Raw genomic sequence first — 26,528 nt, forward strand, 5'->3', positions numbered from 1 at the left:
GACTGCCATCACCCAAAGGGCACAATCTGAACTCAGCTCTCTCTCTTCTTCAGTTTATAGAAAATTCGGAATCCAGTTTTGCGTTGCATCAGGCTTAAAAACATTTTTTGAATCTATTTCCTTTTTAATTTTCTCTCTTACATTTGCATTTTTGTTTTATTTCCCCAGAATGCTTACAATGTAGATGAACTGAAGAAACCTCTACATAACATTCCCCACTTCTCCTTGAGGGCAACATTTCCATATTCCAGGACACCCACTGGACCAAAAATAGACTCAGTCCCAAACCAAATACAATCAACGTCAGCTGTTAGCAGTGTTCTGGACTTCAAGGAATATGTTTCTCAAATCATCCGGGATGCAGACAATGATCTACAGAATCTTCCAGCTGACACTATTCATTTGTACTGCTTGGAAGGAGAATGCTCTCTGGCAGGGAGCCTTAGCTCCTTAAACTCCATTGGTGGGGATGAAGATCTGAATTATGACTTCCTCCGAGAGTGGGGGTCAAAGTTTGATAAGCTTAAAGAACTCTGTGAGCCCTCGCATGAACATTTGTAACTGGAGTTGAAGGAACTCGAGATGTTGCTGTGACAGATGGACACTACTTTTAAAAGACACCCTTTTTTATACATAAAGTACACCAAGTAATTTACTTGATACATGTTTTTAGTTACAATAGTATGAAATACTTTTCCCAGGAAAATAGCTTTTTTTATATGTACTGTATAAATGGTTATTTAATGGTAGAAGCGGTAAGGCTTTTAATTTTCTTGAAAACTTTGGAATGCAGGATTTGAGTACTGTGGAATTATGACATCCCTTTTTATTTGTGTAGAGTGCAGAAAGCTACTAGAATTGTCCTGGATGAAAGAACCTTCATTTTCTCCCTGACGTGACTTTTACTAGGGGCTAGCAATGCGTAGGGCCCTCTTGTTTCCAGCTGCATTCCTTTTAGATGTCGAAATAAGGATTATAAAACTTAAATATAAAACATTTAAAATGCCTGCGTTTCTGGTCAGCTTTTCTCTTGAGCATCACTGAGGCCAGTGGGCGCCCTCACAACCGCCATCTTCCCCCCTCACCCCCCCCGCGGCAGAAGGCGGGGCCTGGGCTCAGCACGGCCCCTGGCGCAGCGGCCATCTTGTCGGCGGGGCCGCCTCCTCCGCGGGCGGGCGGGCGCGGTTTGTGCCGCGTCCGTGGGTGCTCCGCAAGGCCGAGGCAGCGATGAGCGCCGAAGCGGCAGACCGGGAGGCCGCCACCTCCAGCCGGCCATGCACTCCGCCGCAGACCTCTTGGTTCGAGTTCCTGCTGGAGGAAGATCTGCTGGAGCAGCACCTGCGCAAGCCCTCTCCCGGTGCGTGCGGCGCGGCCTGGCGCCGCTGCCGACTCCTCGCGGGCCTCCGTCTTCCTCGGCCGCTGTGGCCCGGCCTCTCTCCGCTCCCCTAGGGCGGCTCGGGGCGCTGAGGAGCTCCGTGCCCGGCAGTACCGCGGCTAGAACGTGCTTCTTCTGCGGCAGTCATCCCATTTAGTCACCCCGTTGAATCTTCTCCTGAATTCGGCGTTTCCTGGGTTCTACCGGCGGGCTGCGGACGCAGGAACGTTTGTGGCAGCGTTGCTTCTGCAGAAAGTAGATTGAAGCGCAGTCAGGCGAGATCTCTTGTTCTCGCACCTTATGCTGCCCTTTTCCAATGAAAAATATTGATTGTTGATTGTCTGAAGTTCTTCAGAACAGCCCTGTGGTACTGAAGAGTCTTTTATTGTAGGGAGGAGCATCTTTGGTTTTCACATATCCCCAGAATCAGACAAATGGTGTTTTCTGAGCGTATTCAGAAATGCCAGAAGTTACTCATACCTACTTGTAATTCTTCTCAATGTTTTGAAAAGTGGGTGTGTATTTTTACAGTATCTTGCATGATTTAGTAACACGGCATTTATTTTCCATAGGTGCATGTACTAAAATTTTGCTGATGCAACGTACAAGAAATAAATGACAAAGTATGAGTGCCGTGGCTGTGGGCAAGTAAATGTGAAGGCTAAATAAAAATGCTAGTCTGATTCAACATAAACAAATACCATTTGGAATTAGAATCTGACAGGTGATTGTGTTGTCTGTGTAGTTTATAAGGAGATGAGATAGTTTTCCTGTGTAACCTGCTGTAGGGAACCTGCTATAGCAGGTGAGGTTGGACGTGGTGATCTCCAGAGGTCCCTTCCAACCCCTACGATTTGTTCTGTGTGTGATGATCGTGGCTACAACAAGAAATGAATTTCTGGGCTTAGCTGCCCTCTGATGAGCACCTGTGTTCTCTGCAGATCCTCCTCCCGTGCAGCTGATCGTCCAGTTCCTTGAACAAGCTTCCAAACCATCAGTGAATGAGCAGAACCAGGTCCAGCCACCTCCTGATAACAAAAGAAACCGCATTCTGAAACTTCTTGCTCTTAAAGTTGCTGCTCATCTGAAGTGGGATTTGGATGTATTGGAGAAAAGGTACAATCTGTATAGCTTCATACTAAAACTGCTGAATGACAGAGTTACTTAGGTTGGAAAAGACCTTCAATACCAACAAATGCAACCACCATACTCTACAGAAAAAAGCATTTGGTGTACAATAGGCTTTACATACACTTTAGCTGTATGTGAATTTGCACAAAAGAGCTTTTTTAAGGCTGCTTCCCTTCTTGCAGGAGGAACTTGTGCTGGCATTTATTCATGGCATGCTTCCTGTCGGTACCTTTTTAAGCTACAGGCATAATTCCGATTCTAGACTGAGCTCTACTGTATGACAATATTGTAGTGATTGTAGGATTCAGTGAGAATTTTTGGTCCGTTTGTGGTGTTTTGGTTTGTTGGGTGTTTTGTTATTGGTGGTTTTCTTTGTTTGTTAGGTTTGTGAAATAATCCAAAGGCATTTCAGTTACTAATGGAGCGTCATTCTACGTAGTAGCAAGAGCTCGTCTTCTGTGAGCTCATGATCCTTCAGATTACTTTTAGTTGAGAACAAAGTGGGGTTGGATTAAAGTTTGGATTATTTAAAAAAAAAAAAAAAAAAAACAGATTGGGACCTTTTTTTTTCTGAAATTTCTGCTGTTATGAGCAGTTCATAGAATCATAGAATCATAGAATCACCAAGGTTGGAAAAGACCTAAAAGATCACCCAGTCCAACCATTCACCTATTCCCAATAGCTCCCACTAAACCATGTCCCTCAACACAACATCCAGCCTTTCCTTGAACACCTCCAGGCTCGGTGATTCCACCACCTCCCTGGGCAGTCCATTCCAGTGCCTGGCCACCCTTTCTGAAAAGTAATACTTCCTCATGTCCAGCCTGAATCTCCCCTGCCGTAGCTTGAAGCCATTCCCTCTGGTCCTATCACTAATGATACGAGAGAAGAGGCCGACCCCCAGCTCACTACAACCTCCCTTCAGGAAGTTATAGAGAGCAATAAGGTCTCCCCTGAGCCTCCTCTTCTCCAGGCTGAACATTCCCAGCTCCTTCAGCCTCTCCTCATATGGCCTGTGTTCCAGACCCCTCACCAGCTTTGTTGCCCTCCTTTGAACACGTTCCAGGGCCTCAATATCTTTCTTGCAGTGAGGGGCCCAAAACTGGACACAGTACTCGAGGTGCGGCCTCACGAGTGCTGAATATAGGGGAACAATCACCTCTCTGCTCCTGCTTGCAACGCTGTTTCTGATGCAAGCCAGGATGCCATTGGCCTTCTTGGCCACCTGGGCACACTGTCAGCTCATATTCAGCCGAGCATCAATCAATACCCCCAGGTCCATTTCCTGATGTTCAGCTATTGAATGTTGAAGTCACAGTGTTTCAGCTGTTTTAAATTATATCATAGAAGCTAGAAGTGATAGGACTCAGTCTGCCTGCCTCCTGATTTTACCAAGGAAGGCTCTCTCCCACCTGGCATCTGGTTTCATGTACTGCAGCTTGCAATGGAACTACAGGGTGCTATTCCAGTTCTTAGTCTTACCTTTGCTGTTTGATGATGGAAAAAGGGAGTAGAAAGTAGTAGAAAGGCAGTAGAAAGGGAGATAAGCCATGACAGCACAGAGAGATGTCCTCTTTATGTGAGTATAGTTCCCTGTGAATGGAAATTGTTTACCTTCTGGATGTACGATCTGTGATTGCTTTGAGACTTCCTCACTAGCTGGGATCTGCTGCAATAGATGAGTTGTTGGGATGTGTCTGAAACAGACTGATGCAGCATGCATGGAAGTAGTTCAGCTCTGTTGGAACAGCTTTCCTCTTGGATTTAACTTAGGCAGATAGCAGTGGTAACCGTTTTACATCCCTGATCTTGAATGCCATCAGATGCAAAGCATTTTGTTCTGAATTGACAGAGTTCATATAGTCTAGTGTTCAGAAGAAAGGTTGAGGGAACTGGGAAATGAGAAGGCTCCAGGTAGACCTCATTGAGACCTTCCAGTATTTTAAAGGAGCATATAAAAGGAGTGGAACGACTGTTTATGAGGTTGGATAGCAATAGGACAAGGGGAGTGGTTTTAAACTGAGACAGGGGAGGTTTAGGTTGGATATTAGGAGGAAGTTTTTCACACAGAGGGTGGTGACACACTGGAACAGGTTGCCCAAGGAGGCTGTGGATGCCCCATCCCTGGAGGCATTCAAGGCCAGGCTGGATGTGGCTCTGGGCAGCCTGGTCTGGTGGTTGGCGACCCTGCACACAGCAGGGGGTTGAAACTGCATGATCATTGTGGTCCTTTTCAACCCAGGCCATTCTATGATTCCACACTTTGTAGCTGTTAAGTAATAAGAAGTATTGAGTACCAACATCACATAAACATTCCAGAAGTAGGTTTACTGTACCAAGCACCTTATTCTTTTATCTTTTGTAGCTTATCTGTTCCTGTATTGAACATGCTTCTGAATGAGCTTCTGTGCATCAGCAAGGTTCCCCCAGGGACTAAACATGTGGATGTTGACCTGTCCAGCCTACCCCCAACCACTGCCATGGCCATACTACTCTACAACAGATGGTAAAGTACTTTTAAGGCAGTGGCCTTAAAGCCCCGATAGAGCTGTATATTTGTATGCAGAATGAGGGAATCTCAAAGTAATATCAGTACTGTGGTCTCTGGGTGGATTATAGTGAGGAGCTAAGTCAGAAAAGTGATTCTACAGCTGTTTCTTTTTCAGTAAAGTAGTCAAGGGAGTGGTTTGCATGTTCATAAAGATAAAAAGATATTGCTGCCTTTTAACTTTTTTTTAGCATTTCTAAAATAGTACAGGATGTATTATAGGGGGTAAAAGTAAATATATGATAAGTTGATATTTTAAGAAGCATGTAATCTTCTTACTGTACTTCTGAGGCTCATGCCATTCTTCACTTAATTTTCTCCCCTGTGTAGGGCCATAAGGACCATTGTTAAAAGCAGTTTTCCTGTAAAGCAAGTGAAACCTGGTCCGCCTCAACTAAATGTGTAAGTTACCAGTACAATTCATTTGGACTTAATATGTATTTTGTAATCAGAAATAGAACTTGTAATTTGATTAAATCGTGCTCATACACAGTTGTTCAACATAGTTAATTGTGATGTGGAAAACTTGTGTTTAATTCAAGTATATTCTTTATTTCTGTCAAGTACATTTAATTTATTTGTATGTGTATGGTTCTACTTCCTTAGTATCTTATCTGTGACTTTGTAGAAGTGTGAAGAATCATAGGAGAAAGGGAGATGGCAGTTTCTATGGGACAGAAAGCTTATTCTCTAGTTTAAACAGGAAGTATTTCTTACATCCTGCTCTGGCTTGCTTAGTACAGTTTTATTCTAACAATTTACCACGCTGTATATCTGGTAACCTGAGAAATAATGAAATTATTTTACTGGTTTCATTAAGCAATACTAACTTAAAGTCAATACTGAGTTCACGTGCTAGGAGTTGTGCAGCTTCAGTTACAGCCTGTTCTTGGAATTGACTTTTACATTCCACATTTCTCAGATAAAGTTGGGAGCATCTCAGTGGTACTTTTCATGTGTTTTTGGGGTTGTGGATGCCCCATCCCTGGAGGCATTCAAGGCCAGGCTGGATGTGGCTCTGGGCAGCCTGGTCTGGTGGTTGGCAATCCTGCACACAGCAGGGGGTTGAAACCAGGTGATCATTGTGGTCCTTTTCAACCCAGGCCATTCTATGACTCTATGATATGATTCTATAATGGCACTGTTACTGGGATGAGTCTGTTAAGTGTGTTGATTGAAAATACTGCTAGAAATTCTATTAGAAATCCTGAAGTGTCCTGTCTGTATCCAGATCTGGTTGTGATTTTGCTACCGAAGCTTCGAGAGACTTCAGGATGTGCAAAGTGATTGCTTTTGCTGATATCAACAATCTGATAAAAAAAATAATAAAAAAGGAAGGCAATGAAAACATTGAAATTTAATGAAATCATGTTCTCATCTAAAACCTTTCATTTTATCTTTATATAATTTTTATTTCAGATAAAGATAGCTAAGAATATTCAATGGTCTGGCATAGTGATGTTAAAAAGTTAAAAACAAAAGGTATTTAGGAATTAATTGTTGTGGCCTGGAGCAACAAAGTAAAGTAATGTGATGGTTTGCTTTAGAACTGAAGTGTTGACTGCATCCCTCTTTCTCCAGGATGAACCAGATGCAGCAGGAAAAGGAACTAACTGAAAACATCTTGAAAGTGGTGAGCTTTTTTGTACTCTAATTTTCATGTGAATATACATGTGACGTGATTATCTTCTTTCCATTCATATTTACAGTTTTGTTGGATTTAGTACACTGAGGTGATGTTAGCTACTTCTAGCAGCTCCTACAGTTCCTTCGTGTTTGTTTGGGGTGGTGTTGCTCCTGTATTGGATGTTGTATGGAGTTTGTTTTGTGAGGTTTAGCCATTCTTTCTTCAGTCCATGCATGGAACTGTATGAATCAAGCAAGCCTCTACAAAAATCAGTATGTAATTAATAATTAAGACCATGCTACACATGAGCTATAGAAGTGTATGACAGCAAAATAAGGCACAACTTCTTTTTAGAGAAAATTTAGTGGGGATGTTTTCTGTGTGACATTGCCACCAGAATGCTAGGGGTGCCTAATGTGTTCCACTTCAAGAGAGGCAAAAAAGGGGAAAGAATAAAGCTTCTACTTCCATAAGCAACTTAGCTTCTTTCACTACTCTTATATTTAGAATCAATTGCAGTCACTGCATCGATTCTTTTCTCTACACTTAAAAAGGAAATCTCAAATAAGTGAATGTAAATGAAGTTTTACCAGTTTGTCATAAAACGTGACAAAATTTTGCTGTTTGAAGAGAAGCTGCTTTGATTTCAGCTGTGAAATAATAGCTGAGAATTTCCAGTCCAACTGTTGCATAACTTCATGCTCCAGAACTAGACAGAAGCATAGGTGAAACCAAGAGAAAGGTATTGTTTCTATTGGAAGCTCTGATCCTGTTTCTCTAAGCACCTGAAATGGCAGTGACACATCTGTTTCTGTACAAGAAATACAGGTGCAGTGAGACAAGTGTGCTAAATAAATTCTTGGCTGCCTTTTTATTTTGCTGTTACAATGTTAAACCCAAAACTAAACTCAAAACTAAGAGATTTATTTTTTTTCTCAATGCATTTGAATTATTGTAGTTGAAGGAGCAGGCTGCTGATTCCATCCTGGTGCTAGAAGGAGCACTTAAATTGAATAAGGATCTCTATGTGCACACTATAAGAACTCTGGATTTGTTAGCCATGGAGCCTGGTATGGTGAATGGAGAAACAGAGAGTTCCACAGCTGGGCTAAAAATCAGCGCAGAGGAGATACAGTGCCAGGTACTGTACATTCTAGACTGAAGCTTTCTGTTTATTTCTGTTTCTTTAGACAAATTGTTGTGCCACGTTTTGAGGTAAGCTGCAGTATTTTTCTGCTGATCTTTTCTTTGTTCTATCCATAAAGCAATAAAATGCCACTGACATCATTTTCATGCTGATTTATGCTTCTGTCAGTGTTGTAAATATTATCACTTTTTTTTCCCCCCAAACTCTCACTTTTTCTCACTCTGGAATAAAGCTCTGTCTGACAAGGACTGCGTTGTTACTGTTATGTGGAAATCATTCTGTAATTTTGTAATGCCCATACAGAGTTACCTGTACAGTGAGGTGACAGAGCACTGGAACAGGCTGCCCAGGAAGGTAGTGGAGTCTCCTCTCTGGAGATGTTCAAGACCTGCCTGGATGCCTACCTGTGCGACCTGCTGTAGGGAACCTGCTTTGGCAGGGGGGTTGGACTCGATGATCTCTGGAGGTCCCTTCCAACCCCTACAGTTCTGTGATTCTGTGAGATCACAAGTAGAGAGGAAATAATTGAAGCATGTGGGGAAAGATGCACAGTGTGTGCACCAGCTAAAAATGTGAAGAGTGTGTAAGAAAAAAAAGGGCTGAAATACTTGATGTTACATGAATTTCTGAGGTGATGCCTTTTATACCAATGCTGTTTGCAGGTTTGCTATGACTTGGGTGCAATCTACTTTCAGCAAGGAGCAACAAACGCGGCTCTTCATGAAAATGCTAAAGAGAAGTTTTACAAAACAAAGGAGTTGATTGCAAAGGTAATGAGTGTTATATTACTATGTGTTCAGCTCTTCTAAGGGGAAAAAAAAAATTTGCTTCCTTCTTTAGCAGCATAGTCACTGCTCTAAGTGTTTATTAATAAACGTCATGGGATTTTTGATGACAGTTTTGGGGTATTTTGGGGGTGATTTTTACATTGTGCTCTGTTCAAAATTATATTGATTAGGTGTGATGTGTCACTGTTTTCTTCTGGTTTGTGTTGAATGTTATGTAAACTGCACTGATGCAAGAAGTGCAATGGTAGTGCCTTCAGTGCTACTATTAACTTGGCTGACCAGTACAGTACGTTCTGTGTCAGTAGTGGTATTCTAACAGTGACTGTGTGTTTTTGAGGAAGAAAACCATATCAACAGTAGGCACTTCCTATTCTTGTTTATCTAACTTTCCATTGGAAATCAGATTTCTGTTTTGTTTTGAAGGAAAACTTTTTCAATTACAGCTAAGATATGCTTCCTTTTACGTTTTTTTAATCTGTATTTCCAAAACTGCAAAACTCAAGTTTTATTTTAATAGACAAAACACGATCTGAGCTGTGAAGAAGCACATACAAGAGCATAAAAATGTGTCCATATGCACACTTTCTTTACTGTTTTTTGTGGTGTTTTTTTTTGCTGCCAGGGGAAACTGCGATTTTCCATTTGCGTTTCAGAATTAAGCTCATGTTTCATAATATTTTTGATCACTAAGATTTAATGGACTGCTGCTTTGCAGATTGGTTCATCATCGCTTCATTGTACCATCGATGAAAAACGGTTAGCTGGATATTGTCAGGCTTGTGGAGTTCTTACCTCATCTGATGACGATGCATCTCAACAGGCAACTCCGTATAATCAAATCCATAACTGCATGAAATCTGGCAACTATCAGGTACTGTGGTTAATGCCCACTTACAGTGGAGAGTTATTTTTTTATTGGTGATTCCATCTGATCTGCTGGGAGTTTCAGGAAATACTTAAGTGTTTTGTTCAACCATTAACATACTGTTACAGAACTCGCTTCTGTAGAAATATAATCTTAAATATTTTGGATTCCAGACAGTGTAAATAATTTCTACTAGCTTCTGAGTGGCTTTTTCAGGTTAATTGGTTAAGAGGTCAGCCTCTTCTCTCGTATCATTAGTGATAGGACCAGAGGGAATGGCTTCAAGCTATGGCAGGGGAGATTCAGGCTGGACATGAGGAAGTATTACTTTTCAGAAAGGGTGGTCAGGCACTGGAATGGACTGCCCAGGGAGGTGGTGGAGTCACCGAGCCTGGGGGTGTTCAAGGAAAGGCTGGATGTTGTGTTGAGGGACATGGTTTAGTGGGAGCTATTGGGAATAGGTGAACGGTTGGACTGGATGATCTTTTAGGTCTTTTCCAACCTTGGTGATTCTATGATTCTATGATTCTATGATTCAGGTTAATCGTAATTCTTTGGATTTCAGAGTATGCTTCTGAGTTATGTATGTTTTTATATCTGATTCTCTGATGAGAAAGAACATGTTTGTTCTCTTTCTAGTGGTGTGTAGTGACTTTATTGTTATACAGTAAAATGTGGGTGTAAGCTGCTTCACTTTCTATCTGTCAAAACATTCAAAGAAAATTATTTTATCCATATTTGAACTATCCATTGAATGATTCCAGTTGTCTGTGTTGCAGGACTTGGTGAAGATATTCCTTGAAGATAACCTAGCCCTCAGTTTACCCGTTCAGTTCAGACAATCTGTGCTGAGGGAGCTGTTCCAAAAAGCTCAGCAAGGGTGAGACATAATTTAATGGTCTGTGCGATGTTTATGGAAATATATGTACACACACATATGTTTTTAAATTTATATCTAAGTTAATACCTCTTTGAAGGTCTTCTAACACTTGAAATCAAAGCTGATAAGGCTTTGATCACTGCTTACTGAGCAGTGATATTGCAGGAGATGTGGACTTCATTAGGAGCACTGGCCCTGCAGTTTGCCTGTGATTAGGTGCCCTGTGCACTGCTGCACCAGCCCAGTCCTGGAGGATCAGTGTGGGAATTTTAGCAGAGACAGATATAGATAATTAAGCATGTTACAATGGCAGCTTGAGGATGGCTCCTGAGAAGTGCTAAGCTTGTGGCCATATCCGAAATTCAACCTTCCGTGGAATTTAGGATCTTGAGTCAAGACTGTGGAAGACACGTTGTTTATTGAAGACAAGTTGTCTCTGAGGTGAAGATGCCTACAGGCATTTCAGTTACAGAGAGTAAGGCTGTATTTCACAAACATGTGGGAAGAAGAAGATACTGATTATGACAGTTTCAGTTTTCAGGATCACAAGGTCTAGAAAAGGATCTTAGAGGCTGTTCTTATCAACGTACTCACGTATGTGAGACACACAGCCTAAGAGGAGGGTTCTGTAGATTGTTCACTTGGGTCTTGGGTAAAATATATAGATTCTGAGTCATTTTTTTTCAGAGGTGTGGACAAAGGCATCTGCTCCAGACTTGTCTTGGGATCTGACATGTAGAGATTTGCCTTGATACCAGCTGTGTTTGTCAGAGAAGTCGTGATCTTGAGTTTTGTATTCATGCAGGAATGATGCTCTGGATGAAGTTTGCTTCAAAATCTGCGTGTGCAACACCGTCTGTGATGTACTGCAGGGTCAAATAATTGATATTCAGTTCTGTCAGCTGTTCCTCAAACCCAACAAAGAGAAAATAGACTTTCTCCTGGAGGTAAGGAATCGTCACCTGAAACTAGAAGGGGAAATGGTGTTGAATGGAGTACGTCTTTCCCTCATTAACTGTATTGCTGTTTCAAGAAGCACTTGCTTCTGAAGCGAGAAAAATGCACTGTAAGGTAAATTCTCAAACTTTATTCAGCTTCACTACAGCTAACACAAATACGCTCTGTATTGTTCTTCTATCTGTATTAATGGTTCATCTGCTGTACTGAAGCTGTGTTGATATATTGCTTCAGCTTGGATTTGAAATTGCTGCATTTCCTTCCTTCATTCATTAAAATGCATAGCAATGTTATGGAATGTTTATTTGGAGGAACAAAGAAATGAAGTCTCAGAGAGAGATTCTGGGACAAAGTAATCCGTGAAGATGACCACACTTGCTGGCTTTTACAGCAAACTGGCCTGTCGTGAAGCAGATCAGTCGCTGTACATGTGAGACTTAAACTCTTGCCTTCAGTGAAGCTTTTTAAGAAACTCTTGCTACTTGGTCTGAACCTGCTCTTTTTGTTGCTTTGCTAGTATTCATATCTTCTGTTGCTTAATTTGGGTCTTGTCTTTTGCTTGTCAGCTGCAGCTTCTCTTCAGTTTCTCTTCAAGTGTGTGTCAAAAATTGACTGATGTATTCTGTACTTCAGAGGCAGCAAAAGGTTTTCCAACTGTTTAAATTAGAAGTGAACCTATTTCTAAAAAAAAAAAGAAAAAAAGATTTATTGAAAGCTGATAATTATCAGCTGTTCAATTCTCTTGAAATTCCTGCTTTTTTAAAAAACAAAAAACAAGTTAATCCTAATGGGTCTTACAGTTTTGCACTTGGAAATGTTAGTTCATTTCTAATCTCCCACAGAAGGACTTTATTACATACTTAATGATATTTTTGACTGACTCACACTGTGACGTTCAGTGCTAGCAGGCCTAAATATCTGAGAAATTGGCAAAAAAGGATGTGGATTATGTCAAGGAAGGTCACAGTTGTCTGAAACAGCTTGTATCCCGGTTGAAAGAGATTCTTATCCATCTGTGATAGCTACAGTATTTATCAGGTAACTTTGTTACCTCCTTTGAGAGAGAGGGTTGCTACCTGATACTAACCTGGAGTTAGAAGACTGGAGAGCAACACTGTCTCTAGCAAAATATTTTCTGAGCCCTGCCTTAATTATTTACTGCTTACTTTCCCCAGGTTTGTTCAAGATCAATCAACTTGGAAACTGCATCTGAATCTCTGAAGAGAAAAATGGCAGCATTTCTCAAGTACGTATTGCTTCTAGGACATCATGCACTTGCATCTTATAAGCAATATAATGCAACATAAAAAGTACTTCTGAGAATTTACAACTTGACAAACAGACGGGTTATTCCTGCTGATTATCAACTTTTTAATTTAGAAACTTGTGTTTGGGCTTGGAAGACCTTCAGCTTGTCTTCATGATTTCATCTCACGAGCTGTTCATAAAGCTTCTGAAAGATGATGAACGGAAACTGCTTGTTGATCAAATGCGGAAGAGATCTCTTCGAATCAACCTGTCCACAAAACCTGTGACTTCATTTTATGATATCCCAGGTAATTTTCAGTGTTTCTATTGACTTATATGTGTGCAGCTGCCTGTTTTCATTACCTGAGGTTACTATGCATAGACCTGTTCTCAGAACAAATTCAGAGAGAAAGGTTTTAATGTTCTCACCTTCAGTCAGTGCATGCCCTGCCTTTTCAAGAACATTGTTCTCTGCATCTTAGCTGAGTGAGTACTAGCTGACAAGTGAAAGAGAGGTAAGGCAGTTGGTTTAAACTGGATCTGTCTGGCAAGTGTTCACAGTAAGGGTATTTTTCTGCCTTTGGATTGATCACAGAATCATAAAATCACAAAGTTGGAAAGGGCCTACAAGACCATCTAGTCCAACTGTGCTCCCATCACTATTGCTAGCACAAGCCTTTAAACCATACCCCTCGTAGCTCCTCATCCAGACACCTCTTGAACACTGCCAGGGACGGTGACTCCACCACCTCCCTGGGCAGCCATTCCAGTGCCTGACCACTCTCTGAGAGAAGTTTTTCCTCATGTCCAACCTAAACCTCCTCTGGTACAACTTGCAGCCATTTCCCTGGGTTCTGTTTGTTGCCTGGGAGAAGAGACCAAACCCCTCCTCACCACAGCCTCCCTTCAGGAAGCTGTAGGATGCAATGAGGTCTCCCCTGAGCCTCCTCTTCTCCAGACTGAACTATCCCAGCTCCCTCAGCTGCTCCTCATAAGACTTCTGCTAGCTCCAATGCTAGCGTGGCTGATGAGCTGGACCAGGAATACCATCTGGATGAATTTTTTAACCTATCAGGGTGTAACCCCAATATTTTTCAGCAAGCTCATGTCCCAGATGCAGCTGGCTGACTGCAGCAACACAGCTCAAAGCTGGCGTAAGAAAAAGGCCTACAAGCTGCTGGCTGAAACTGGGAAGAGCAAACCTTTTCTGCTCTACTGCAGTCATATATTGACTTTAACCAGTTGTGAAAACACATTTTTTTCACTAAAGCAATAAAGAAAGACTTTGTGGTACAAATTTTGAACTTAATGCAGATCTTCAGAGTAACAATTTGCTGTAGCAGAAATAAGGGGATGCAGGGGGCTGCTGTTGTTAAAGAAGGGAATGTTGCAAGCAGCCCCGTAAGTAAGGAGAATTGTGGGGTTAGCATGAACTGCACATAGAGTCACATGTACAAGAGGATGTAAGGGGCTAAAACTGCATTAGCTCTACATACTACAATTTATTTCCTCTGCTTTTCATCCACGGATCATATGACTTCAAGCTATAATTATGCTACAATTTCATGTCAATTGCAGATCTGAAATAAATAAATTTAGCGAGAGTTTAAACCAAGAATATTTGAAAACTGTTGATTTTATAGGAAAAGTTGAGAATCCAGACACCTCTACCCAAGGAGCAGGAAGGCAAATGCTAAGAAGGAAAATGAATGACTGACTCCTTTCTTGGCTGAGTGATGACATATCTCTTTTTGTGGCTAAGATATCAAATATCTCAAATATCAAACGTCAAGGAGGAATATTTTCTCCATTGTGTTGCCCTTTATTTCTGGAACATCAGCTTCAGAGCTGTAATCAAGATGGAGAGTTGGGCATAGAGGAATCTTACAGTTCAACAAGGGCAAGTACAGAGTCCTGTGCCTGGTGAGGAATCACTGTGTGCATCAGTATATGTTAGGGATTGACCTGCTGGAAGAAAGCTCTACAGAGAAGGACCTGGATGTCTGGGTGGACAACAGGTTGACCATGGCCAGCAGTGTGCCCTCATGACCAAGAAGGCTGATGGTATCCTGGGGTGCATTAGAAAGAGCATGGCCAGCAGGTTGATGCAGGTTCTAATCTGCCCTGCTGAGGCAACATCTGGGGTGCTGTGTCCAGTTCTGGGCTCCTCAGTTCAAGAAAGACATCAAACTATTAGAGTCCAGTGGAAGGCCATAAAGATGATGAGGGGCCTGGAGTATCTCCCTTATTATAGGAGAGGCTGAGAGACCTGAGGCTGTTCAGCCTGGAGAAGAAAAAGATGGGGGGATCTTATCAATGCTTATAAATATCTGCAGGGTGGTGTCAAGCGGATGGGACCAGGCTCTTTTTGGTGATCCCTAGCAACAGAACAAGGTGCAGTGGGCACAAATTGAAAGGTAGGGAGTTCCATGCAAATACGTGGAAGAAATGTTACGCTATTGAGTGTGACAGAACACTGGAACTGCCCAGAGTGGTTATATAGTCTCCTCTAGAGTTACGAGAGCTATCTGGATGCTTTCCTGTGTAACCTACTCTGTGTCAGAAGGGGGTTGGACTGGAGGATCTCCAAAGACCCTTCCAACCCCTGCAGTTCTGTGATTCTAGAAAGGCATTGGTGTATCCACTGTTGTTAGCTTATTGTTTAAAATATCACATACTGAAGTATTGTAAGGATCTGCGTTATGAAGGAATGCCCTGGAGACTTCAATGCTTTTTTTTTTTTTCCCTAGCTTCAGCAAGTGTCAATATTGGCCAGCTTGAACATCAGCTCATACTGTCAGTAGACCCCTGGAGGATTCGTCAGATCTTGATTGAATTGCATGGTATGACTTCTGAACGCCAGTTCTGGACTATTTCAAATAAGGTAATTTATTCTGTGTGGTTGTATGATAGAACTGCTTTCTGTGAATGGTAAACATTTTACCACAGATCCTCAGTGCACTATTTTCATTTTCACCTCTCTGCATAACGGTGGTAAAAATAACAACGCATATCTAAACTGACATTCTGTAATGCCTAACCTTCATTTTAAGTAATTGCTGTTTGTATTGCAAACCTGTTGCATGAGAGTAAATTTCTTTAGCTTTTGTTGCTCTGACCAGTTAAAAAGAGAGAGGAGTAGATTTCTTTTCTTTAGTTAAGTTTTTGGCTTTCTTGTCTTTGTCTCTCAAATGACTGCACACTCAGCATATGAACAGAGTACAAGACGTAGCCCTTTTTAGGGTACTTCTGTATGCCTGAGCCATACCTTACTGCTGATGAAATGCAAACCTTTCTGAAAGATTTGGCACTTAAAAATTCATCTCTTTCCACATTTTGAGCTTTATTTTTAGTATCTAAGCAAATGTATGAATTCTAAACTCTGTTTCTGTGCAAATGTCTTGCATGTTTCTCTCACAGTGGGAAGTACCAAATGTTTATGGCAATGTTATTCTAGGAATCAAAGATAATCTGACTAGGGATTTGGTCTACATCCTTATGGCGAAGGGATTACACTGCTGTGCAATTAAGGTGAGCAAGCCATCCCAACATGCTGTGAGTTGGTTTGAGCAATTGAAGTTTAACAACAAGGAGCTGTGTGTGTGATATAATAGTTAAATATTTCTCTCAGTTTTCCAGAGCAAGGATAATGGCTTTGCAGTGAGTTGGGCCTGGAGATAACCTCATTCATGCATTTTGACTGGGATGTGCTAAATGATGTAGCTAAACTCAACACATTGATAGGAAGTGCTGGCTTTTGGCCCGTTTACATAAAGGATTTATTAGAATGTTGTTTTATTTGCCTTGCAATTGACTGTTCTGTAGGGAAAAACCAAAATGTCTGCATAATATGCTTATAGACAACTTCTGTTATGTTTTAGCTTGAGCTGCTTGTTTTATTTGAAAAGCCTGAAACTGTGGCAACTGTTAAGCTTAAAAGCGAGTCCAAGGAACTCAGTAATGCAAATGACAACTGTGAGTTTCCTAAGCAATGCTGGCAATGAACATGAATGCTCCTTCAGCCAGGATTTCAGCTCTGTCTTTCCTTATGAATCCATTCAGAGCCATTAATACGTAACCTCTTCGCTGCAGGATTTTGTCCATGCTAAGCAGCTTTTTGCTGCTTGCTTAGAGCTTGTCACAGAGTTTTCTCCAAAACTCCGTCAAGTCATGTTGAATGAAATGCTGCTCTTGGACATTTACACACATGAGGCTGGAGCTGGTGCTACTGGGGAGCGTCCTCCTTCTGATCTGATAAGCAGAGTCCGAGGATACTTGGAAATGAGAGTGCCTGGTAAGTATGCTGCTCTTTCTCCTGAGATGCAACAAAGCACAAAGCTTTATTAAAAAAAAAAAAAAGGGAAAGAGCAATAGCTTCGTATTTTAGATATTTCAGTATATAACTTGTCAAACCAAAACTATTGTTTTTCATGTTTTTTTTGTTAGTCTTTAGAAGTTGGAAGTATGAACAGGAGCATCAGGATGGCTGCACGTTGCCAAGCGTTGACAGTTTCTGTTGGGTACCACTCAGAGGGTTTGAACAGGACAAACATCTGCACTTTCATCTGCAGAGTTTTCCTGGTCGTTAAAGCAGTCTGTGTGGTTTCATGCTGAGGGAGCTGTGTGGTACTGCTGCAGCTGGAGGAAGCACTTGATCCTAATTTGTTTTTTTGCTTTTCTTGGTTTCTTATAATGCTGTTTTTCTCAAAAAAAATAAAAATGCCTGTTTTTTTCCAGATATTCCTCTTCGACAGGTTATAGCTGAAGAGTGTGTGGCCTTCTTGTTAAACTGGCGTGAAAATGAGTACTTGACCATGCAAGTTCCATTACCTCTGGTTCAGACTAATCCTTATGTAAAGGTAATGAGCACTCAGTCTCAAAGCCATGTCAGACTGTAACTGGCTTTTTCTTGTTGAGGTCTCTTGTACTTCTCAAAGTATTTACCTTTCTGTCATGAGGGTGGCAGTTTCTTTTGTTGCTATAATAAGTGAAATGTAGCAAAGTGGAGGGCCTAGCAAGGCTAAGCAGCAAACCTGTTTGACAGCTGGTAAAAGGCTTGCAGGCCCTGCTGCACGACAGATGAGACCTTAGGCCAGCTGAGGTTGGTTCCCTAGACGGTGGGTATGTGTGGGGAGGATCCCCAAGCTGAGTGCTGAAACACCTTCCATAAAGGCCTGGACTCTCAGCAGGCATTCAGCCCAGGCTTATGGAGGAGATGTGACTGGTTTAGATATCATTCACTGACTCTGTTTTGAAAACCCTTTTTTTTTTCCAAATGCACTGTGATAGCTCTGCTTGTGAGCCTGAGCCCAGTGCTTAGTTTGTGGGGGCATTCAAGCACTGCCCTTTGTGAAATCTTGCTTTCAGAATAGTTCTATAGTAGCGTTATCACATCGGTCAGGCAATGAAGCTGAATGCAGTTGTGTGATGTTCATTTTTGGCCAGCTTTGGTCAGCTGAGGTGCTGCTTAATTTCCATGTTGACCTTTTGATTTCTCTGTGTAGCAAAGAGTACCACTGCAACTTTTTCTTTTATTTCAGGTTATTTATTGTATAGATATCAAAGGGATTGAGTCATTTTAAAACTGCAATTTGTTTTTTAGGTTTTGTGCAATGCATTATTTGAATAAGTAGAACGTAAAGCTTGTTTTCAGCAGCTCTTCATAATGAAGTACCCCATAAGGAAACTGTTAAAGGGAAGAATGCTTTGTTGTTTCATTCCTGTCTTCCACGTTACAGATCAGTGTCCTCTGCTGCAAAGTTCAGCTACATTGATCTGATGTTTGTAGCTTAAAATTGGTTTTTTGGCCATTTTAAATACGAATAATCTCTTCTCTAGTAAACATTCAGAGAAGCTCTATGTGTTGTGTTTCTTCTCTTGCACTGCATAGCTGGGGCAGTTGCTGGCTGCTACGTGCAAAGAACTCCCAGGTCCCAAGGAAAGCAGAAGGACAGCCAAGGATCTCTGGGAAGTTGTCGTACAGATCTGCAGTGTATCCAACCAGCACAAACGGGGAAACGATGGCAGAGTGAGTTTAATAAAGCACAGAGAATCTACACTAGGCATTATGTACAGGTGTGTTTCCTTGAACTGCTTTTAAAGGTTGTTTGAACTGTATATCTAACCCAGCAGTTGCGAGCAGTGGGCAGTGTTGGCTATTAGGGTGGTGTGTTGGCTTTTCTTTTTGGAGAGAGAAAAGGTGTGGGTGGGATTCAAAGCAGTTTAGATGCCAAATGCGTGATGTATTCTCATGATCAGCATAGGTCATAGAATGACCTAAATGACCTAAAAGGACCAGAATGATCATCCAGTTTCAACCCCCTGCTATGTGCAGGGTCACCAACCACCAGACCAGGCTGCCCAGAGCCACATCCAGCCTGGCCTTGAAGCCTCCAGGGATGGGGCATCCACAACTCTTTGGGCAAGAAATCTTCAAGCGAAGTCAATGGCATTTAGAGGGCAGTTTTTTGAGCAACTGGTGGTGTCTGCATTGAGTAGAGTTGCTTTACAGATTCTTTTATATCTGTTCTGAACTCCTAGCTCACAGTGTAGATGTCCACATCTGGTTTTAGGTTTTGAAAACTAAATGTTATTCTGTCTTGAAACAAAGCCTGTGGGGAGTGGGAGAAAAAGATATAGTGGAATGGAGTCATTTCACTGTCAATTACGTAACCTCTGCTAGCCTTCATGTTGACTGGTGTGACCGATTTAGGGCTCTGATTTGTCCAAACAGTTGATGTTTTTGGGTTCTTCTCAAATCCAAGGCCAACTATGAGCTTCTTGTTATGATAAACTCTGGAATGCGTGGTGTATAATCAATGGATATCAAGATGTTACAATCACAAAATAAACAAGAGAGTTAGGCAAAGTAGACTATGGTAACAAGAGAGAATAAATGGAATGCTTACCCTTATGCTGGGCTCACCACAAAACACCAGAAGAAGGGATCTCCAGATGAAATCCTTCCCCACTGGTAGCCAGCTCTTAAATAGGTCTAGGAGGGCTGGAGCCAGGCTCCACCCCTTCCGGCAGCACAGGTGAATTGCCTTCAGCTGTGCTCCTCTGGCTGACTCATGGCTCGCCTCAGGTGATCAATCAGAGGTTCAGGCTGTGACTCAGCAGTTCCCATACATGTGGTTATGGTTAAGTTAATACAAAGAGATTATCATGCCTTTTGGAGCTTGATGAAACGAGTCATAGAATGGTTTGGGTTGGAAGAGACCTTTAAGATCATGTAATTCCAACCCCCTGCTATAGGCAGGGACACCTCCCTGTAGACCAGGTTGCTCACAGCCTGGCCTTGGATGCTTCCAGGGAGGGGCATCCACAGCCTCACTGGGCAACCTGTTCCAGTGTCTCACCACCCTCACAGTAAAGAATTTCTTCCTAATATCTAGTCTAAGTCTACCCTCTTCCAGTCTCAAACCATTTTCTCTTGGTACTGTCTGCCCTTCCAAAAAGTCCCTCCCCAGCTTTCCTGTAGGCCCCCTTCAGGTACTGGAAGGCTGCTATAAGGTCCTCGTGGAGGCTTCTCTTCTCCAGGCTGAAAAGCCCCAGCTCACTCAGCCTTTCCTCATACAGAAGGTGCTCCAGCCCTCTGATCATCTTTGTGGCCCTCCTCTGGACCCACTCCAGCATATCCGTGTCCTTCTTGTGTTGGGGGCCCAGGGCTGGGTGCTGTACTCCAAGTGGGGTCTCATGAGAGCAAAGCAGAGGGGCAGAATTGCCTCCCTCAACCTGCTGGTCACAACTGTCTTGATGCAACCCAGGATACAGTGGCAGGTGTTTCATTTAGCTTCTTTATTTTTTTTTAGTTATAAAAGTGAAATTGTTAGTAAGTGTGTTGAAAATGATTGAATATTTTCATTTATATACCCTGGATTTATAAGCTTGGAGCTGCAGGAATGTTCTGGCAGATGAAGGATTTGCTTTACTGACTTGTTTCTGGTGAATTAAGTTTGCCTGTGCTCTCAGTTGTGGATGGCGACTCACAGATATTTGTGTTCCTGATTTAGGAGTGAACTGCTGTCCTTCATCAAAAAGCTTCGGGTAAGTTACAGTGGACTTGAATATGTTTGGAACCAGAACTTTCTTCTAGTATCACATTTCTCTGGAATTTAACACGAAAAGTCCAGAAAACGGAATGGCTGAAGAGCTCAGTTTGTGATACCTGTTATACAGCAGTGTTGAAAATAGTCTGAAATAATTAAAGCTTACATAAAGAAATTCTCTTGCAGTATTCCCATGCTGCAGGATTCTTAACAAAATACTGTCTCAGTAGAAGATCACAGCAATGTCAGAACATACTACGTTCCTTTAAAGCACAGGGAGAAAAGTAAACTTCCCTGATTTCATGGGAATATCTTTTTCTTTTTTTTCTTTTCTTTTCTTTACAGGAACCATTGGTTTTAACTACAATATTGTCCCTGTTTGTCAAGCTTCATAATGTTCGGGTTAGTATCTTTCATACGGATGATGTTAGGATTTCTTGAAGCACTTACCTTTGTAACCTGCTCTATTGTCCCCCTTTCCTTAGGAAGATATTGTGAATGATATTACAGCAGAGTACATCTCCATCTGGCCCTCGTCTATTCCCAAGTAAGATCATTAATTCCAAGGACGACTTTAAAAACGCATTTAGGCAGTTGGTTTAATTCCAGTTGGTGTGCAGAAGTTATCAGTATTAGTGTGACTGTTGGCATATGAGGGCGTCACTGAGCCCTGTTGTTTGCAGATAGATTGATCTGATTGTGTGGAGGTTTCTGTTCCTAACTTGATGGTATTGATGGAGATCCAGGTACAAGAAACAGGGTTATTATTTAGTTTAAGTTGTGTACTTTACTAGGCTCTGTGTAGCTATGTGAGCTCTGTGATATTTTAGTACGAAGTAACTGATATGGTTTTGAAAGATGTCAAAATAATTGCCAAAATATGAAGTGGCACATGGCATGTTTTGGTTTGTCCTGGCCAGACTGACCTGCATCTCTCCAGTCCAGAGGCTCCATGGAGCTGCAGCCTTGCACAATCATCTGGGAATTCTTTTTTCTCCTTTTTTTCCCTTTAGCCTTCAGTCAGTGGATTTTGAAGCCGTGGCTGTTACAGTGAAAGAGCTGGTCAACTATGCACTGACAATCAACTCCAACAACCACTTCTGGTTAATTATCCAGGCAGATATTTATTTTGGTAAGCAACGCCAGTATCTTTTTTTGTTGCATGCATGGGGGCAGTGTTTATTTTGTAAAGTTTGCCTGCCTTCATAACCCTCCTTATAGTTCCTTCTATGCAAAGAAGCTTTTGTGATGTGACTTCAGGGTCTTTGGGGGCAGTAGTGTAGGTGACTTTGCCTAGGAGGCTGTCTGAGCTGACAGACAGCTTTCAGCAGATCGTGTGGATTTGCTCCTAGGGTAAGGGAAACTTTCAGAGTTGTTGATGATTTTGCTTTGTTCAAGTGGTATATTAGTGTAATATTAGTATTTTATTAAGTTAAGAAAAAGTTTTGTGGATAGTGTTTGTGTTCAAATGTGGAGATCAGCTTTACTGAAGCAGAAGATGAGCAAAGAGGATCTGTATCTTATACAGGAGGTATGTAGGGTTTGTAAACGAGGAAACGTGAACTGGTTTGGTACTGGTTGTGATGGGAAACCCTTTTCTGTCTTTCTGTCCTCAATCTGCCACTTCCCCTGTGCTTATCCCAGGGGCTCGTAGCTGGGAGCAGCCAACAGCACTGGGATGTGGAGCGGTTCAGATTCTAGGCACTGTGACATGCAGCTGGACTGCAGCAGTTAGCACTGCCTGGGGAGCCTGGCACAGCCTGGCTGGTAACTCACTGCCCTGTCTGGAGTCAGGCTCTGGAAATTTCATCAGCCCCTCACTCTCTCTGCTTACACTGTGAAGTATGAACATTCACAAGCCAGCCTGACAAATATGTGCTAGAGAATGGTAATGTTAAAACTGCCTCCAAAGCTAGTTGGGTATTTCTTGTGCTTCAGTTACCTATAGATTCCATTCTAGTGGAATTCAGCATTGAAGCTGGATTGTTCTTCTTTGCCAGTAAAGCAGGAGGAGGGGGTGCTTTGCCACTGCTGTCCATTTGCTGTGCCTGCATCTCATGCAGAAGGCAGGGTGCATGGTTCCAAAGCACATTTGAATGGGAGGATGGCTGTGTCATGCAGGAGTGTTCCACAGGGAGACAGACTTATCCAGAAGGTGCTCGAGGTGGGACAAGGGGTTGTAGTCCCGTGGTTGGAGCTCCCCTCTTAAATATGAGAAAGTGATTCAGGGTTATAAACAGGCAGTGTTTACTACTTCATAGAATCATAGAACTGCTCAGGCTGGAAAAGACCTTAAAGATAATACAAGTCCAACCACAACCTGACCGTACTACCCTAACTCTAACAGCCCTCTGCTAAATCATGTCCCTGAGCACCACATCCAAACAGTTTTTGAACACATCCAGGGATGGTGACTCAACCACCTCCCTGGGGAGCCTATTGCAGTGCTTAACAACCCTTCTGTAAAGAGGTGTTTCCTGATATCCAACCTAAACTTACCCTGGTACAACTTGAGGCCATTTCCCCTTGTCCAGTCACAAGAAGAGACCAGCTCTGCTCTCACTGCAGTCACCTGTCAGATATTGGAAGAGAGCAATAACGTCTCCCCTCAGCCTCCTTTTCCCCAGACTAAACAGCCCCAGTTCCTTCAGTCTCTCCTCGTAGGCCATATTCTCCAAACCCTTCACAAGCCTTGCTGCCCTTCTTTGGACCTGCTCCAGCACCTCCATGTCCTTTCTGTACTGAGGTGCCCAAAACTGAACAGAGTGCTCACTTGTATGAAGTGGAACAGCATCTCAGGGAGAGGAGGTTTATATGGGGTACCTCTGAAGCTGGTACCTGAGAGAGCAGGGGTACTTGGGCTGCCTGAACCTCCCTGCCACCCATGTGCTGAGTTCCAAGAAGCAAACTCCTTTCCTGCTCTGAAGCTGGTGGGCTTGGGATCAAATACCTGGAAAGTGAAAACGAATTCTCAGAGCTCAGACCTTTGCCTGTGTTGGTGGTTTGCCTGATTGTGTGCTTTTCTACAAATGTTGCTACCTCTCGTGTTTTTACAGCTGGCGTGCAAGTCATCTTCTAAATAGAATTTAGCTAACAGGGTCTGAATAGTTCTATAAACAACTGATCTGAGTCTTAGAAATGAACTGCTCTATTCAATGGTAAGTCCTTGTTTTGCCCTTTTTCCGCTGCAGCAACAAACCAGTATTCGGCAGCCCTTCACTATTACCTGCAGGCAGGAGCTGTGTGCTCCGATTTCTTCAATAAGATGGTGCCACCCGATGTGTTCACAGACCAGGTGAGTTACGGTGTTGGAATGGAATTTAAGTGTGTAAGGGGATGGGATGGATTCAGCATTCCCATGCTCTGTAGATATGAATTTGCTGCATTTCAGCAGGTGGTGGGAAGAAACTGCTTGTCTGTGTCCAGGACAGGAAGTTATTTTCATACCCTGCTCTGTTGCTTCTGCTTGTATGCTTCTGTCTGTATGGGAAGTGAGCGTTCAGCCTCTTTTTCTTGTGATTTTTGACCCTTCATAGCCCAGTCAGAGCTATGCTCAGTGCCAGGCTGCAGCTGTCCAGAGCTCCTGGCAGGGATGTTGTGCCCCGGTGCTGCAGCTTGCTTTGCAGCAGCCCCTCCCACGAGTGCAGTGCTCTGCTCTGTGAGCTCTGCTGGGCTCAGCTGCATGCTGGTGTGTGCCCAAACACGAGGATGAGGGAAGGGGTTAGAAGAAGGTTGATGTATAGCTGATCCTATTTGAAAAATGAACAGAGATTTGTTGCTCAGTCTGTTCCATTGCTAACAGTTTGAAAACTTTCTTTAACCATTCTTAGGTGATAAAAAGAATGATAAAGTGTTGCTCCTTACTCAACTGTCACACACAGGTAAGAGCCCAAGTGTGGTACTCAGGAAATGGCATCTGTAAGCATTTTGAATTCAGAAGCTACAGGGAAATTTTCTAAAAGTAAAACTGGAGTCCAGCTTTCCTTGCAAGTGCAACCTGCAGTAAAATCATTTGTTCCCATTGCCTGTAGAATATTTAAGGACCCAAGTTAACAAGTAAATAAATGCACACTTGGAAATGATCGTAGGATGATTAAGGTTGGAAAAGACCACTGAGGTCATCTAGTACAACCATCAGCCCATCCCCACCATGCCCAGTAACCACGTCCCCTCAGTGCCATGCCTGCGTGTCTCTTGAACACCTCCAGGGATGGTGCCTCCCCCACCAACCTGGGCAGCCTGTGCCACTCCTTCACCACTCTTCTGGAGAAGGAATTTTTCCTAATATCCAACCTGATTATTGCAGAAATAGAAATAGTCAGAGGTGAATCGTTTTGGTTTTGTCCCCCATTTATTTTTAATATTTAAATAATGGTAGCCTTGTTTCACCTACTAACTACATGTAGCAATTGAGTGCTCAAAGCTTATAGTAGCTCCTATGTCAGACCTTAGTAAATACATTCAGAAACCCTGAAGCCTGGTCTGTCCCTTCCCGTTTGTCTGGAAAAGTCTTTTTTTAAACTTTTTTTCTCCCCGCTGCTCCATAAGGGAAGGAGCTCTTGCCTGGGTCTGGAAGCTGGATGGGGTCACTGCATCTTGTGGCAGACTCCCATTAGTGGGGCCTAAGGCTGGGAAAGACACCTGAGCCTGTCTTCATATCATAGAATTGTTTAGATTGGAAAAGACCTTAAAGATCATTGAGTCCAACTACAACCTGACCATACTACCCTAACTAACAGTCCTCTGCTAAATCATGTCCCTGAGCACCACATCCAAATGGTTTTTAAACACAGCCAGGGATGGTGACTCAACCACCTCCCTGGGGAGCCTATTGCAGTGCTTAACAACCCTTCTGTAAAGAAGTTTTTCCTGGTGTATCTTTGCAGGTGGCTATTTTGTGCCAGTTCCTCAGAGAAGTAGACTATAAAACTGCATTCAAGGCCCTGCAGGAACAAAACAGGTAATTATTACAGTAAAACTTACAGGTTAGACTAGTAACATGTTGCTATACAAACATTACATATATAATTACATATATAATCACCTGTGTTTTCTTTCAGTCATGATGCCATGGATTCATACTATGAATACATCTGGGATGTCACAATCTTGGAGTACTTGACATGTATCCTTTCAATAGAATGCTGCTAATGCTTAGGCTGGGTGTTCATGGCTGGAGAAAGTGAGTAGATCTTACATCTATGCTTGCCTTAACTTCTCATTAGATCTCCACCACAAGAGAGGTGAGACAGACAAGAGGCAGATAGCGGTGAGTAAAGGCTGTGCTTTGGGGGAGGAGTTCTTGAACATAATTGCCACTTCCAGCTGTAATTGTATTTCAGTCTGAACTGTGTTAGGTGCATGTGGTGGTGTAGGGCAGAGGGCACAAGGTGCTGCAGAAGTATCCAGCCATCCATCATTTTGTTGACTAGCACTGGAAACTGTAACAGAACAGCCGTGTGCAATAACTGTTGCTACTGCTGTCTTTTTTTTTTTAAGATAAAAGCTATTGGGCAGACAGAGCTGAACGCCAGCAATCCTGAGGAAGTCCTACAGCTTGCTGCACAGAGGAGGAAAAAGAAGTTTCTTCAAGCGATGGCAAAGCTTTATTTCTAGGCTAATGCTGGAGGACTACCATAAAACACATGAAAAGGGACAGAAAAACCTCTTTCAAGATTTTTTTTTTTATTTTTAAAAATTCATTTAAATTTTTATACAACATTTACAGTCTGGTATCTTTCTTATAGAAATAGATGAAATATTATAATAAAACACCATATCTTTACAAACTGTACAGAAGCCCTAAAACAATAACTTCAGGTATTTCTGGAAAGGACTGTTTGAAGAAGCCCTGAATTCAAGTTTGCAAAGGTGGCAAAGAAGAGTTTAATGAGTTGCTGCTGTAGTGCAG

At 42.4% G+C, this 26,528-nt stretch overlaps 2 protein-coding genes across 2 annotated transcripts in view; both read left to right on the top strand.

Moving 5' to 3' along the window:
- Positions 1–1,007, top strand: part of LOC122179377 (neural-cadherin-like) — a 42,159-nt gene extending 41,152 nt beyond the window's left edge. Inside the window, exon 33 of the mRNA XM_042870200.1 lies at positions 169–1,007. Coding sequence (XP_042726134.1) covers positions 169–561 — 393 coding nt within the window. The 3' untranslated portion in view covers positions 562–1,007. The remainder of the gene's footprint in view (positions 1–168) is intronic.
- A 166-nt stretch (positions 1,008–1,173) lies between these two features.
- INTS8 (integrator complex subunit 8) lies at positions 1,174–26,411 on the top strand. Its single transcript, XM_042869171.1, has 27 exons — positions 1,174–1,357; positions 2,317–2,491; positions 4,872–5,012; positions 5,385–5,456; positions 6,636–6,687; positions 7,640–7,822; positions 8,491–8,598; positions 9,332–9,487; positions 10,261–10,361; positions 11,167–11,308; positions 12,494–12,564; positions 12,699–12,874; positions 15,317–15,450; positions 15,987–16,097; positions 16,659–16,860; positions 17,304–17,425; positions 18,457–18,641; positions 20,582–20,615; positions 20,963–21,019; positions 21,103–21,164; positions 21,631–21,749; positions 23,809–23,912; positions 24,448–24,498; positions 25,504–25,577; positions 25,678–25,742; positions 25,843–25,886; positions 26,117–26,411. Exons 1-27 carry the CDS (start codon positions 1,228–1,230, stop codon positions 26,231–26,233), a joined length of 2,988 nt encoding a protein of 995 aa, XP_042725105.1. The 5' UTR covers positions 1,174–1,227; the 3' UTR covers positions 26,234–26,411.
- The last annotated feature ends 117 nt before the right edge of the window (positions 26,412–26,528 follow it).

Source organism: Lagopus leucura, unplaced genomic scaffold, assembly GCF_019238085.1.
Source record: "Lagopus leucura isolate 7727_CA_CO unplaced genomic scaffold, USGS_WTPT01 Super-Scaffold_100002, whole genome shotgun sequence".
Taxonomy (NCBI): domain Eukaryota; kingdom Metazoa; phylum Chordata; class Aves; order Galliformes; family Phasianidae; genus Lagopus; species Lagopus leucura.

What these genes read in the sequence shown, in the direction of transcription:
- INTS8 (XM_042869171.1), top strand. Translation starts at nt 1,228, where the DNA reads ATGAGCGCCGAAGCGGCAGACCGGGAGGCCGCCACCTCCAGCCGGCCA. An exon ending in TTGGATGTATTGGAGAAAAG is followed by an intron (nt 2,492 to 4,871) that starts GTACAATCTGTA and finishes TATCTTTTGTAG; the next exon opens with CTTATCTGTTCCTGTATTGA. An exon ending in CCGATGTGTTCACAGACCAG is followed by an intron (nt 23,913 to 24,447) that starts GTGAGTTACGGT and finishes AACCATTCTTAG; the next exon opens with GTGATAAAAAGAATGATAAA.